Source organism: Capsicum annuum, chromosome 9, assembly GCF_002878395.1.
Source record: "Capsicum annuum cultivar UCD-10X-F1 chromosome 9, UCD10Xv1.1, whole genome shotgun sequence".
NCBI lineage: Eukaryota > Viridiplantae > Streptophyta > Magnoliopsida > Solanales > Solanaceae > Capsicum > Capsicum annuum.
Window position 1 is genome coordinate 210,981,450 of NC_061119.1, and position 16,275 is coordinate 210,997,724.

Sequence of the window (16,275 nt, forward strand, 5' to 3'; positions counted from 1 at the left end):
ATCCATCTGTGTCTTCATATGTGCCATATCCCGATCATGTTACTCTTATCTCCTACGTTGTTCAGCTGTTATCCCACTAGGCACAGTATGACTTGCTACCACAGAATACCTGATATGCCAAGTTTTACTTTTCTTAGTCATTCTTTCCAACATCTCTACAGCATCGGTAAAAGTAAGGTCCATAAATGCTCCCCCTACAACATTGTCCACAGTTGGCTTCGTAATAGAGTTCAAAGCTCTATAGAATGTTTCCATCAAATGCTCATCAGTCATTATTCAACCACAGTGTTTTCTCTCCAAACAGAGACAATGAGAATAACTGCAGATGGATTGCTTTTTGCCCTACTCAAAGATTATCAAAAGATTAGCAGCTGTTGATAAAGTTCACCATATGCATATCTAGGTCATCCCCTAGATTCTACCAAATAACCCTTTGAGGTTTAACAACTATATCATCATGATTGTGATGTTGAACTTCACACCTGGTGCTAATAGTGGTGGAATAATTGCTCCTGTAGCCCCAGCTTCACCAAAATCAGTATCATCCTCATAATCATACGCAAACTGTACAGTAGGTTGGTGGTTTTCTCTCTTTCTAACTGGTCGATTTTGATTCACTGGTGCAACTATATTCTCTGCTCGTCTCCAGTTCACAAGAGCAATCAAATCATCATCTCTTAGGTCATCATCATTTGCATTAGCCACCCGACCTGGGTTATCAGTGTTTTGCTGATTGATTTGTGTATTAGCCAAAGCAGTTAATCTTTCAGCTTCTTATTGTTCAGCCATTCTCCCAATAAAATGAGGTTCCGAGTTGAAAGGTAATAATGGTTCTTCTGACCTGCTGGTTCATGGAATATACAACAAAAACCTGTAATGATAAAAAAAATAAAGAAACATAAAATTAGGAAACTTAACTATCAGTCAATTATCACAGATATACTTAATTGGCAACCGTATTCCCGGGCAATGGCGACAAAATTTGATATTCCCAAATTACATATCTCTTATGGGAGAGTAAGTTATCGTCGTCAAATATATATCCCAACTAGGTTAGGGTCGAATCACATAGGGAATGTGGCATTAATCAAGATTATTTGTGCTTTAATCAACTAATAGCTAGTAGTTTCCTGTAAATGGGGGGTTTTTTAGAATCCAAACAACTGTTACTGTTCACTTTGTTTTAGTAACCCAAAGTCAATGTTTCAATATTTCAAATTAATGATGTTGCAAAATCAACCAGAGTTGTGTTCACTATGAGTATTGCTATTTATTGAACAATAGTTGTAGCAGAAGATTCTCATGACAGGTAGGAAATAACAAATTATCACTATCGATGATTCTTCTAAATGTCTTCAAACCTATTTAGATACTAGATTACCTAATTCTCTCAAACTTAGGAAATCCTTATGTTTAAACTGATTTCATCTCGAGTTGATTAATCTTGTTACAACATTAATCATTAGATGAAAATTTAATATTTCCAAATCCCCGTTGATAATTTCCTTCCTTTAATTGATCTCATAGTTCAAGCAAACAAACGTAAGGCTTAATCTATTATTTGCAACCAACAAAAAATATTCATTACAAAAGAATTATTAAGAAGTTCCTACAGTCATTCGAATCTTAGACAACTAAAGAATTCATAATGCAACACTCATACATCCCACAACTCAGATTATGAGATTTAGTTCCTCATGAGATAGAAAGAAATAACATATATTAGATCCATAATTCAAAAGTAGTTAACATATAGACGGTGGAAATTGAAGATTGTTCTTCCTTCACATTCAAACGAGAATCCCAAAAACCAAAATAATAATCTCAAAAACTGAATTCGAAAATTATCCAAAAAATTATCAAAGATGTTTTTTTAGATCGAAAAACCTAAGATTTTTCTATAAATACTCAATATCTTTCAGATTTGAAGTTCAAACTCCAGCTTTTCCGCCCCATAGCTGATCACCTCTTATGAATACTTATCAGACAGTTTACAACCCATCAGAAAAGTCGTCAATAGCTCTTTCCAATCCTTGCTCACTGCCTATAGCTGACAACTTCCAGTGATGACCTATCAACTAGTTGCCGACTTATTAGAAAAGTCGTCAACAAATCTTCCCATTCATTGCACATGGTCTACAGGTGACGACCTACTCTGACGGCTTATCAGACAGTTGTCGACTTATCAGACAAGTCGTCAACTGAAATCTTTAAAACATAGCTTCATATCTACTTCACCAAAAATCATCCTTCTTGACATAGTTTTCATAGGTTCTCATGCATCTTGACTTCCCTACCAAATCACATGAAATATAATAAAAAACAACAATATTTAGTTAAGAACTTACAATTATTTTGAGTTAAAAGCCTTAAATGTGCTAACACAAAGCTATCACATCGCGTGGCCTGAATGAAGACCCACAAAATACAGGACCATAACTCTAAGGTTGCAACTTTACGAGCATCGGTGGTGGTAAGATTGTCGGTCAGGAACGAAACTTGAACCAACAACTCCTGAAGTAAAAATAAGGGATCAAGCCTAGGTGAAAATTTCTCAAGTTAAACTTGCATCCCTTGCCTCCTGTTTATGGTTCTGGTCTGGTCAAAGAAAGTGGAAATAACAAGGCATGGAACTTATGCCCAACTTCAGACCTTTTTATTTCTACTGCCATTGACCCAAACAGGACCACAAACAGAAAGCATGAGATGCAAGTTAGACTTCAAAATTTGACGCCTTGGCTTTCCTTATTTTTACTTCTGGAGTTGTTGGTTTAGGTTTCATTCTTGGCCAAAAATCTTACCAATCCTCTGTGGTCGCCAAGCTGCTTCCTTAGAGTTCTAGTCCTGCACTTTGTGTGTATTCATTGAGGCCACACTCGCTAGTTGCAGTCCCTAGAAATGTGTCCAGCTCTAGTCCTCTTAAGTATTTTTCTTTTTCAAGAACGGCTGACGGATTTTAATATTTGGATACACTTCCACATTTGAAGCCCATTCATTTTTTTTCATCTCTCAAGTCAATTTCATTGTCCAAATGCGTTAGAAGTTCCTTAATTGCTTCCCAGTGTTTTCTCTTAAAGAAGGTCTAAGATGATATATGGTCTTCTCTACCACCCCTTTCCAGTACAAGTATTCTCCCAAGTACCTTCTTCCATATAATAGTCTCCTCGAGAAACCTATCCATATAAATTTGAACCATGAGAATTTCTATTGGTTTTCCATTCATGTTTGTTGCAATGTGAGGCTACGGAGGACTTTTAAAAGTCCATTGCACCATTAAGATCGGTCCAATCACTATTTAAATGTCTAAAATTCCATCAAATATTGATCCCTTTTCAGACCTTGATGCATAAACATGAGCAAAACCATCATTAAATTGTAACAGAGTATCGAAACAACCTTCTTGGAAACCTTCGGCCTTCTTAGTTTGCAATTATCAAACCAAACTGTGAAATGCAGGATCTTGTTTGAAGGATTAATGTCTAATCGGTAAAAAACTGCATTCACAAAATCATTGTACTTTATATGTGCCTGTCACATAAACCTAATCAATAATACATAACTCCCATGCATAAAAGTGGATCCATTCATATACACTCACCTTATTCTTCCTACCCTATCAATGTCAGCTAGTGTTTATTCTTCACTTCTCATGGTTAAGTAGTGTACAGGACTATGGAGGCTCAGAAAGTAACCATCTTCAATGTCAGAGGAATACATGCCCGTCAACAAAAAACAAGTGCAACAAGTTGTGAATTTTTCACTTTTTTTGTTTTAAAATATGCTTTTTATATATATAATAAAACACTCACCAATTTAGATTTATTAAGGTATGTGATGACTATTAAAAAAGAGGTGAATAGTCATGACTTTTTATCTAACACATTCAGAACAACTGATGAATCAAATTCCCCATCTGTTGTAACTGATGAATCAGCTGTTAGAAGAAATCAAAATATCTTCTCCAACAGATGGTCTATCTGTCGCAACAGATAATCTATATGTTTCAATAGATGTCTCATCTGTTGCAACATATAAACCATTTGTTACGACTGATGGTAAATCTGTTATGACAGATGGGTTGTCTGTTGCGACAGATGGACCATCTGTTGCAACAATTCAATAATAACAGTTGTTATTAAGAGAAAAATTATTTTGAAAAGGTGAGAAGTTTGAATGTAAAATAAAAAGTCACGACTTTCAGAGAAAACAAAAAGTCAACAGTTTGAATGTAATTAATATAATGGAGCTGAATAGTCGTGCCTTTTTGCCTAACACATTCAGGTTCAATCCTCTATAAATAGGTTCCTCCTTAATCTTCATTCTACTCCACTTTATTTATTATTTCTTGCATTTTATCTTTTTGTATTACATCTTCAACCACTTTTCTTCAAAGAGCATATTCATTTATCGTTGAGGTAATTTTTTTATGTGTATGTGTGTAAATGTACCAGTTGGTAGTATACGTTGTATTACATTCAGACTCTTTTTTTTTTTTACTTTTTTATCATTTCATGTGTGTTCTAGATATGGTTGATTCTATTTGGGACATTGTTATTCTGCGAGACACTGTACGGGAACTTCAGAGGTAGGATAATGAATTGCACAGAGAGTTGGTCGCCATGAGAGAAAGGATGTTCAGAGAGATACAGTGGCTGATGAGAGCCCTGCTGCTGATGATTGACGATAGGTCGGCTGACAATAATAATGATGATAATGATAATAATTAAAATATATTTTTTTATTTTAGCGTATGTATTTAATTTTTCTATATCGAATCTATACCTAATGTATTTTATTTTTCGTTTAATGAAAAAATTATTTTTGGTCGACTTTGGCTTTTTAATTCTTATTTAGTTTTCATTCTGTTTATTTCTTCTTCTCAATAAACATTCGACGGTTGGAGGTAAGGATCAATTTTGAATCCAGTAGCAAGAGCAAGAGTTTTGAGTTTTTCAACAAATGGACCATCTGTTGAAATAGATTGGTCATCGGTTGGGTTTCTCTCAGCAGATTATCGATATGTTGTGACAGACTTGTCATCTTTTGAAGGAAAATTTTCCAGTTTGATGAACTGTATTGTGTTCTTCTAGCTAATGTCCATCTGTTGCAACAGATAGGTAATCTATTGAAAATAATTTTGTGGTCTGTTGTATTTAGTTATTGTTTTGCCTCTTTTATTGATGCACAAATTATTTAAAAAGATATTTTATATAATAAATGATAACATTTACATTCACAACAATGAGTTAAATATATAAAAGTCCATAACAAATAACAACTTAAGTTTTTGCAATTGCAACGATCATGGTGGATTACGATCCGGGCATGTAGTTCTTTTGTGGCCAGCCTTCTTACATACAGAGCATTTGTTTGTTCTTGATGGAAATAATTCTCCGACTCCACGCCTCTTTTTATATGACCTTCTTTCTGATTTGAAAATGCTTGGTTCAATATATGGATGAGGTATTAATCTCTCCAAAATCTCTGCAGGAATTACCCAAGATTCTTCGGGAGGCACCAGAGTAATATGCCTACTATATGTCATTTTATATTATTCCACCAAATAATATGGAGAGGAGTACTCATAAGTTTACTTCCATATTTTGCACCGTATTGAGCTCGAAGCGCTGCCATAGCATGTGGACAAGGTATTTTGTCCAAGTCAAAAACTTTGCACATACAAGATCTTGTTTGAAGATCGACCGTGGCAACATCACCATGATCATTGATAGTGAACTTGTAATTTTCTATTGGATGTAAAATAACCTATTCCTCAAACTGATGTTCGTTGATATTATTTTTTCCACTTCTAGAATAAATTGGGTTCCTGCATTGTCGAGCTCCACACGCCTTTCGTGAAAAAATTTGCCATATTTCTCATTTATTATATCAAACAAATCCACAATGAGAAATTCTCTTTTATCGCTAAACAATGAATTCACCGATTCAGCTATGTTTGACGTCATAATATTGTACCTATACAAAAGAATCACATAGTACAACATCATACTAATCTTGTACCTCAAACAAGACTTTAAATTCATAAGAATGTACCTATTTGCCGAACAGTATGCCTGGCTCCATCTTTTGAAACTGACACGCATGAGATGTTTTGTTTCCTTGGGATGCATATCCGCTATTTGATTGAAACGGGCTAAAAACTCCTCTCTACTATATGCTTTAGCTTCTTTATAAAAAGTGTCATGACCCTTTCATTGTAAAATTTGGTACTAATATTCTCTCCAAGATGCTTGATGCAACAACCGAAGTAAGCTGAAGTGAAGAAAATTGAACCCATCTTTGGAATACTTGGATGCCTATTCAAAATAAAACACAACTCTTCAGTATCTTTGACACAGCTTTGCAGTTGTTCAAAAAATATACATAGGAGGAATCACATTCCTTGTCCTCTACACGAAAAGCGATAGGAAAGAAGTGATTCTCCTCATCCTGCACCACCTCCGCTAGCAGAACTCCCTTATACCTGCTCCTCAAGAAAGTCCCATCGACGACTATGCCTTTTCTTAAATTTTGAAAACCTTGAATCAAAGCACCATATGATACAAAAAAGTACTTGAACATTTCATTTTCATCAACATGCAATGTCGTCTTCCTTTCGGGATTTTTGCACTCAAGCATATAACGGTAGGCATCAAGGACTGCATACTCATGCTTGTGTGTTCCCCTAACTAAGTCCTTGGAAATCCCCATGGTCATATATATATTCCAATAAGTGACCATGACACCCAATTTTGTATGGATTTGATTGGACGTATCCCTTGTAAAAGAGCCTTTGCCAATTGGGAATCTATTCTTGAAATATTCACCGAGGACCTTTGTAGTGGCATGAGGATTTTGGCTCAAAATATGCTCTGAACCATATGTGTGATACTTTTCATGTTTATGAATGATGAATTTATCAAAACTTAAGTACTTCACCGCTCTTAACCATCACTTGCAGTTCGGATTAGCACATCTATAGTAAAAGACTTTGCTTGAATTAATCACCTTCATTATTCTAATTTTTTTTTTCAAGCAAGAAATAAATAAAGTAGTAGATAGTTCTTTCTTGTCCTTGAATGAAATTCCAATGTAAAAGTCGATCTCATCATCTTGACGATTGCCAGACTGTGTCGATTGAGAAGAACTGCCCATTATATTGCTCGCAGCAACGAACATAGGTATTTGATCATCATCTGGAATATTTATGTCCAGATCCATCCAACTTATCCTCAAAGATGTCTTATTGTTGTTCTTATTCTACATTCTGGTTCTCATTATCTCTCGTCTTTTCAACCATGTACACCCTTAACACTAGCCTAGATGAATCACTAAGATAACCATGCAACCAAACCTGATCGGTTATCTTGAAAGGTAGTACCCTCTGAATAGTTAAAGAGTTATGCATGTAGCAGATGACGAGTTCTTTCGGTTGACAATTCAGCCCACAATAGTTGATGATTATGTTCACAAAATCATCATACAAAACATCACTTTGGACTGTCATAGCTATCGTCTCTAGCATTTTACCCTTCTTCCAACACCATACATATCGATTGCTAAAAAAAGTTAACAATGATATCATAATAAAATTAATAGTGATTTCATAGTGTCGTAACATGAATCCCAATAGATGTGTAATATGTTGCAACATGTAAAAAATATATTGCAACAGATAAGTGATCAATTGCAATAAATTACTTTCCTGTTGGGATTCATGTCACGGTCCTGAAGCTGATTTCAATAGACGAATCATCTGTTGTAACAAGTGAATCATATGTTGCAACAAACTATACATCTGTTTCAACATATGAAGTGTCTATTAGGATAGATGTTACTGTACTAAGAAACCTTTAAAGAAGATTCTAACAGATGAGTGACATGTTGCAATAGATAACTAACCTGTTGCGATAGATATTTACTCTGTTACAATAAATGATACATCAATTAAAATTGAGTTTAGGTTTTGTTGTAATGGGCTACTAATATATTGCGAAAGATAATTACTCTATTGCAACAAATGATACATCTGTTAGAATCAAGTTCAGGTTCTGTTGCAACAGGTGACCAATTTGTTGTAATAGATATTTACCTCGTTGAAACAGATAACTAGTTTGTTGCAATAGAAATATATTATGTTACAATAAAAGGGTATTATGCTGCAACAGATGATCCATCTATTCGATTCATGTTACGGCACTATAGAACCACAAACATGGATCCAATATAGGAGTCTTTTATTGTAACAAATGAGTGTAATATTTAAACAGATGGTTCTTATGTTGCATTTATGTTCGCGTGCTATCTATTGTTGAAACAACAGCACAATAGCAATTACCCAGAAGACAAAATCAACTAAAAATCATAACTTGACTTACCAAAGTCTCCTATGAAGTAATGTCAATGTGAAAAGTGATGTACGAAATAAAATTTGACCTAAGAAATTGGTCAAAGAGTAGCAGTGGTGGTAACAACAACAACAATAGTTAACAAGAAGAAGATGAAGATGATAATGAAGTAAAAAAATGATGATAATGAAGAAGATGATGATGATAATGAAGCAAAAGATGGTGAATAAAGCAGCAACAACAAAGAACAACTAAAATGACTTAGAGAGAGAAAACAACAATGGATGAGAAGAGAGATAAACGTGTCTTTCTTCCCTCTGTTTCATGTTATATTAGGGTAACATTTGGATGAAAGTATAAATTTAAAAACTTATGGGTTATTCTCAAACTTCCCCAACTTTCTTAATCCATAATAAAGTAATTGTCATCTCCACTCAATTATTAAGACTTGGGTCACCTACTCCTCATTTTCAAACTCTTTTGTCACTTTTAACATAAAGCCCCTAGGTTCTTGCCCATGGTGACATCTTCCCATAAGCATACTGCACAACATAGATTTCACCATATTTCATATATTAGAAGTCAAGAATATTGTCATTTGGTACAATGAAAAATATAGTTCGAAAAATATTTTTTTCTCTAGTGGTTGGTAAACATTTTTTTGAGCCAAGAAAGTTTCAGAAATAACCAGACCCTACCTGTGGAACTGTAAGACCCCGTAAATCCTAGTCATTGTGGTCCTTTATAGCCTACCAAAAGGAGTCCCAGACTTCGAAAAATTCAGCTAAGTATTAAGACTTAGAAGCATTTTAGCCTTAAAAATTGAACGATCTTATTTTCGATCCTTATGACCTTAAAATGTCAATTTTTAAGTCGATTCATGATCAAGGATGTCAATAGGACACCTCGGGTGAGTTTTGAATTTTTCGAACGTCGTTAGAAACTTAATTGGATGTCTAAAACAGTGAGTTGATGTGATCTCGGTGCAACACGTCGTCCATCGCGTTGATAGTATCGTCCTTCAGTATAATTTCCAGTGAGCCAATGCGATAACGACACATCGTGTTGGCCATCATGTCAATCCTATTGATGCGGCGCGTCGGGTATCACGTCACTGGACAGTTTTTGCTCATTAAAAATTCAACTTTTCAAGGGTAATTGAGTCATTTTCACCTCACCCAAGTCAGCCAAAACACGAAATTAAGCCCTCAAAAGGGCAAATTACATTCATTATTCACAAAATCCTCTCAAGAACAAACCCTAGTTCATCAAACTCAAGATTCAAGTTCCAAGAAATCTCCTACAATCTTCATGAAATTAACAATCAAAGTATGTTGGGTGTTCATCCTTAGGTTTCCTTCCACCCTTGGAGTTCAAGAACCCTTTTTAAACTACAAGTTTATTGATTTCATGATTCAGATGTTTGAATTGGATTGTGTTCATGTATGTATTGATGTTTGGTTTTCAAATAAAGATTCATTACAAGTTTCAAGTGAATTAATTAGCATATATGTAGAATTATGTGATTCTGATGTTAAACCCTTGAATTTGCAAGTTGAATGTTTTAGCCATGATGTTTATAACTTAATGATTTCTATGTGCACTAATTATGCTCTCCAAGAGTTTGATAGAATGCCTATGTAAATTGAGTAGTGAATTCATGACATGTTATCATGTAGTCCCATTCATGTACAAGTTCACGCTCTCAAGTGTTTGACAAAATGTCTAAATGAATGCATGGTGAATAAGAAATTAATATAATGCTTTTAAGATTTTGTCATGTTTTGCTATTGATGCTATCGAGTCCTAGAGGTATTCAATACCCGAATATCTAGCCGTTTACCTATAATTATAGTAGCTACAGAATAGTCTCAGAAATGTCACAAACAGTAGTACTCAGTCAGTTACAGAACTCAATAAATTCAGTCCAGTTCAGTCAGTCAACACGATCAGTAACAGTTCAGTCAAGCCTAGTACACTCTAGTGATCAGTTCAGTGTCTATTCAGTTGGGAGTAGGATTCAGCACCGAGTGAACCTAGGGATGGGGGCTCACCTTCCAGTGGAGGGTGTGACCTTTAGTAGCAGTCCCTTAGTTTCAGAACTACGTAGCCAGCGTAGGTTAATTATATCAACCTGCCAGTTGAGGGTTGATAAAGTGTTCACCTACCAGTTGAGGGTAACACACATCTCACCTTCCAAATGAGGGTGATTCTTTAGTGGATCCACATAGCCATTATTAGTACGTGTGGCACGGTGCTAACACCCTTCCAACTGGGGTCATAGGTTGGACCCCAACTTAGTTTATAATCGGGGTGTGTGGGTTAGATGAACACTCCCACAGTTATAATTTCAGTTTTAGACTCAGTATTGAATTTTGTTTAGTTCTACAGAATCAGGACTGTAAAAAATAGTCACTCAGTTATCAGTAATACAATTATCAGTAATCTCAGATATCAGTCACATAGTTATCAGTATTCAGTTTTAGTATGATCTTAGATACAGTATATACATATATATATATATATATGTATATGAACAATATTGCATAATCAGTATTTACAGTCTTTTCAGTTATCCATGTACTCTCATTCAGTTATATTTATATCATTCAGTCAGTTACTCTTCATGCATATGAGCCCATGCATTTCAGTCTCACCTCATCTAGCATACTGGTAAATTCCACATATTGACGTATACTCTTTCTTTACGCTATGATATCTCATATCATAGGTTCGAATGCTTAGGTTCCTAACTGTACTTAGCAGCTCAGGTTATCAGCAATAGTTATAGTGGTGAATCCTCATATTTTGAGGATAGAGTTATTTATTTCAACATTTCAGTAGTTCAGTATGTTCAGTAGTCGGACTTAGTTGGGGACTTTTCCCATCAAATCCATATTCAGAAAGTTAGAGGCTTTCGGACTAGACTATTTTCGATAGATGTTCAGTTTTTTAGTATTATTATCAGTATTTGTTTTCAGTTTATGAACATTATGGCAATTTCAGCCTAACTTCCGCATATATTTTCAGTATTATTATGATTCAGTGCTCACAGCAAATTCCAGTCAGGGGTTATCTTATAGTCCTTCAGGATCGTAAGAATCGTGTGACGCCCAAGGTGCAGTCTCGGGGCGTTACAGGAACTATATTGATTTTTGAACTTATCTTAACTCTTAATTATATCTCAATTTTAACTAATACTTTAACATTATTATCTATCTTTTATGCCTCATGGTACAAAACACACCCCTAAATCTTGAAAAATATTTAAATGTATATGTATATTAGATCAAATCTTACTATTGTAATGGCAGTAGCAACAGATGCAAGGACAACTGCTTTTGCTCCTGCAACTACTTCTTCTGAATTTACAATCATAAAAAGGAAAAAAAAACATTTATCAAATTTATTAAGATTTTTTGAGGTACAAGCAATGAAGCAGAAAATACCATGAGCGCAATGCTTAGCCAAGGCTAGATTTTGGTCCACTGAGTTAAAACTCACATTTTTCTTCATTTTAGTTTGTTTCAAAAAGAACTCAACTCACGAATATATCTACTTTGCAAGAATTGATTTGAGTTTGTGAGAATAACAAGAATGATCAAATCTTACTGTTGGTATGGCAGTAGCAACCGATGCAATGACAACTGCTCTTTCTCCAACAACTACCCCTTCTGCATTTACAATCATAAAAAGCAAAAAAGATATTTATCATATTTATCAATATTTTTTGAGGTACAAGCAATGAAGCAGAAAGTACCATGAGCGCAACTCTTAGCCAAAGCTAGTTTTTGGTCCACTGAATCTAAACTCACATTCCTCGTCATTTTAGTTTGTTTCAAAAAGAACTCAACTCACGAATATATCTACTTTGCAAGAATTGATTTGAGTTTGTGAGAATAACAAGAATGATCAATAGTATTTATAGGAATTTCAATTTGAATTTGGACAAAAACATTTGATGGTTTGGCTAAATTTCCAATGTACCAAAGTCACTTGTTTTTGTCACGATCCGGGTCGAGGCCCTAGCCGCGACGGGCATCCCAAACCACACAGGCCCGAGATACCCCTCTCTCTGCCCAATCCACTAGTGATATTGTCCGCTTTGGGCCTAGGCCCGCACGGCTTTAAAACGCGTCACTAGGGAGTAAGGCTTTCTCACTTATATACCCAGCATCCCTCCTGTATTTTGCCGATGTGGGACTCCTTCCTAAGTTGGGGTGCCACATACACCCCCCTTTATGGACTCAGCGTCCTCGCTGAGGTTTGCCCCACCGAATGTGATTTGCCTAGACTCAGGACTGAGGTTTGCTCCGCCTTACCGGGATTTGCCTACACTCAGTTTGAACTCTGGCCCACATCGACAGGGACGACATAGGAGCGGCTCTGATACCATTTTGTCACGACCCGGCCCGAGGCCCTGGCCGCGACGGGCATCTTTTGTGTATACTGAGATTTTTTCAGTTACGCTAATACATCTATATCTATAATAATAATAATAATAATAATAATAATAATAATAATAATAATAATATATTAAAAGTGTGAAGACCCTTACAAAAGCGATTTGAACTTTTTATCCTTCATTAAAAGACTCTCCTTTGGATAAAACTGTCTTTTCACTATTATTTTTAATTTATTATTTAATTATTTTTATTATATTAACTAAACTCCTAAAATATATGGGACTCTTAAAATATATGGAAGAAAAATCAATTAATATTTTTCTTTGTACTGATCAATTAGAAAAATACTCCTAAAATAGAATAAAAAAATACCCCTAAAATAGGATTTTATTAAGTAAATACTTCTATAAATATTGAGATACATGTTAAACTAGAGAATAAACTGGTTTACTTATTGGAAAAATATGATTGATGCTCATCTAACTTGATTCGGTTGCATGTCTTGATTGGTGGATGCTTAATTTTCTAACCCATAACTTCTTCACTATTTTTGTCAATATAATAGAATTCAAGGTGTGTGTGAGTGTGTGTGTGTGTGTGTGTGTATATATATATCTTCTTTATTTTCATTCAAGTTATTCTTTAGTGTCAAAATTTTTGCTCAGAAAAAAATTATTTTCATCAAGACTGAAACTTTGTGATCACTATTGTATTATTTTATTGTAGTTTACAGACCGTAGATGAATTTACAAGTGGTAGATTATTGTCGGTCGACTTTGAAGATTTATTTTAGGTATAAGTTAGGTTTAATTGTATTGTTTTTATATCTCTGTTTTGAGAATTTTTTTAGTGAAAAGGTAAAGTTTAATTGTCGTATTATTTTGTAATAGTTTATAGGTGGTAGAAGAGTGTTGAACGACTTTGAGAAAATTTTTGTGTAAAGGTTAGAGTAATTATATTTTTTTGATGTCTCTATCATCATATAGTTTTGTTGCAGTTTACAGGTGTAGATGAATGTCGATTGGTTTTGAGAAACTTTCTTGGTAAGGTTAGGTTTAATTAAATAAATTCTCCAAAAGATGTTGAATTTAATTATTATATTCATCTTTATTATTTAAATAAATATTCTATTTAGTGTAACATTTGAACTCAATAGAGTGAGGTACACGTGCAAAGCGCGTACACCTAAACTAGTATTATAATTAGTGGCTCTTGGTTTTGTTGGAGTGAGCAAGGTGCACATAGCATAGCATGAGGGTGAACCATTGGTTTCAGAAATTATGGTCAAAAAAAAATATCATTTGCCTTTTTAAATTGTAAATGTAAATGAGGCGAATAAATTAAGATGAATAAGTAAAAAAACAAAACAATGGGTAATGGTTGCAGATTATCTAAGCTTATTGTTTGACCACAGATATTGAAATTTAAAAATTAAACTTATGAAGTTGTATTAATTTGGACATGTAATTTTCTTATAAAAAATTTAAAGTTTTGAGGGTAAAAGTGAATTTTCCCACAAAAACAGCTCAGAACAATTTTGGGAAACTTGAATATGCTTGAGATTAGATTCTCAAATCTTGTCAAATTTCATTTTGGAAGATAAATTTGCAAAAATCATGATCAAGCACCGGTAAATATTCTCTCAAAAATTGTCGGAACAAATTTGAAAATTTGAAAATATTTGACATTAGATTATAATCAAAATCAAATTCATTTTCCTAAAGATAAATTTTCAAAAGTTAATTCAATATTTATATATAGTCAACCGCTAGTCAAATTAATATCTTTAAAAAAAATGTATTTTATGATATTTATGAAAAGTGAAAATTAGTTTTTCTTAAAAATAAATTTTAGAAAAAACATATGTGAAATATTGATAGTACGATCCACTTATTTCTATTATGTCAAAATTAACGAATCATTACGATTTGTAAAGATACTTATTTGCAATTTTTAATAGAGCTGATGCAATAAATTATATTGTAAGAAGATTGAAAGATATAGTCAAAGAAGGTGATAACCATATAGATTTCTTCTCGTAGTTTGATCAGACCTGAAAGAAGATAGTGATTTTAAATTCTAAATATTGCTTCTACGTGATACAGAAAAATTATCCTCTAAACCTAAGTATTTTTCAATGGCCTATAAGCGATAGGGAGTAGAAAAGGAAAGTTAAGAAGACCCATATTTAGAAAGTGCAATAGAAAGCCTAAGACTCGATGAAAACAATGGAGCAGATCTTAGAACTTTAAAGTACACTCACTCTAACAAGTATCTTTTATAAAATAGATTGATGAGGAAATAAAAGTGATTTAAGCCCTTAGGAGTAGGACGTCATTAAATTTTAGTTACAAGGCTTTCGCAAAAAGTAACTACTCTCCTTTTATTGAGTAAAAAATTAAAACGATTTACTTTAATAAGAATTGTTATTATAGTTTTAGGAAAGAAACACCAGTTGATTCGAATGCTATTGTAAAAAAAAAAAATTATACAAGGAAATTTATTAAATCATATATTCAGTTAAAAATTTAATAACTACTCCTAATGTGGATGACAAAACACAAGAAAATGAGGTTCAACATTCACAAGATTCAACAGATCCAAGAAGAATTTATGAAGTATCAAAAGATTTTGGAGCGATTCAACGAAGAAGACAATTTAAAGAATAAAATTTTTCTCGAGCTACATCTTTTTGAAGATTTCACATTTTAAAAGAAATATGGATCTAACTCTACGTTCTGTACTTATTTTTTTTTTTTCACTTATTAAGTATTATCATTGTAGTATCATCATAGAATTTGTTATAAACTTTGTGATGACCGAGAATATTTAGTTCTTTTTTCTTCTTACTTTTTACATGCATATTAATTAGAAGAAGTTTTATTAAGCCTTAAAAGAATTAGTACGATAAGATATAGCCTTCTTTTAATTTCTTGCGCTTTTTCTTTTGAGTTTTGTTTTTATTAAATATAAAAAACTATCCCTAAGCAGTTCGCCTAGTGGATTTGCTCAAAAAAAAATAAAATAGACTCCATTCGTTTGTTACTTGGCCCTTCTACTAATAATTGCTTCAATTTACTTATCTAATTTATGAAATCAAAGGAATTTTATGTATATATTTTTTTGTTCCTACGTTTAGTATTAAACAACTTATAAAGTAGTACTCTCTCATTTATTTTTACATGTAATTTATTTTTACATGTCCTTGCAAAAATAAATTTTCATTTTTACTTTTCACTTTTAACATATCAAGAACAGGTAATTATTTCTTTTTCATGTTTTATCTTTAATATTAATTACTTATTTTTCAGATTATTTTCCAAAGTCTAATACTAACTACTAAACATCAACCAATAATAATAATATGATAAAATAGTCATATCAAACATTTTCTTCTAAATAGGTTGCAAAATCCAAATATAACAAGAACGGAACATTAATTGTATTGCGAACATAATTATTATTGTTTCTTACAATGGTATTTAAGGAATTACCACATATAATGTGGATATTTTTTGTTA

At 33.4% G+C, this 16,275-nt stretch overlaps 1 protein-coding gene across 1 annotated transcript in view; it reads right to left on the reverse strand.

The window, feature by feature from the left end:
• The window catches only part of LOC107846754 (early nodulin-93-like), an 85,256-nt gene extending 73,081 nt beyond the window's left edge, over nt 1–12,175 (reverse strand). Inside the window, exons 1-3 of the mRNA XM_016691053.2 lie at nt 12,109–12,175; nt 11,961–12,022; nt 1,614–1,634 (exon numbers count right to left, since the gene is read on the reverse strand). Of these exons, the coding sequence (XP_016546539.2) occupies nt 1,614–1,634; nt 11,961–12,022; nt 12,109–12,175 (150 nt within the window). The remainder of the gene's footprint in view (nt 1–1,613; nt 1,635–11,960; nt 12,023–12,108) is intronic.
• Nucleotides 12,176–16,275: the final 4,100 nt, after the last annotated feature.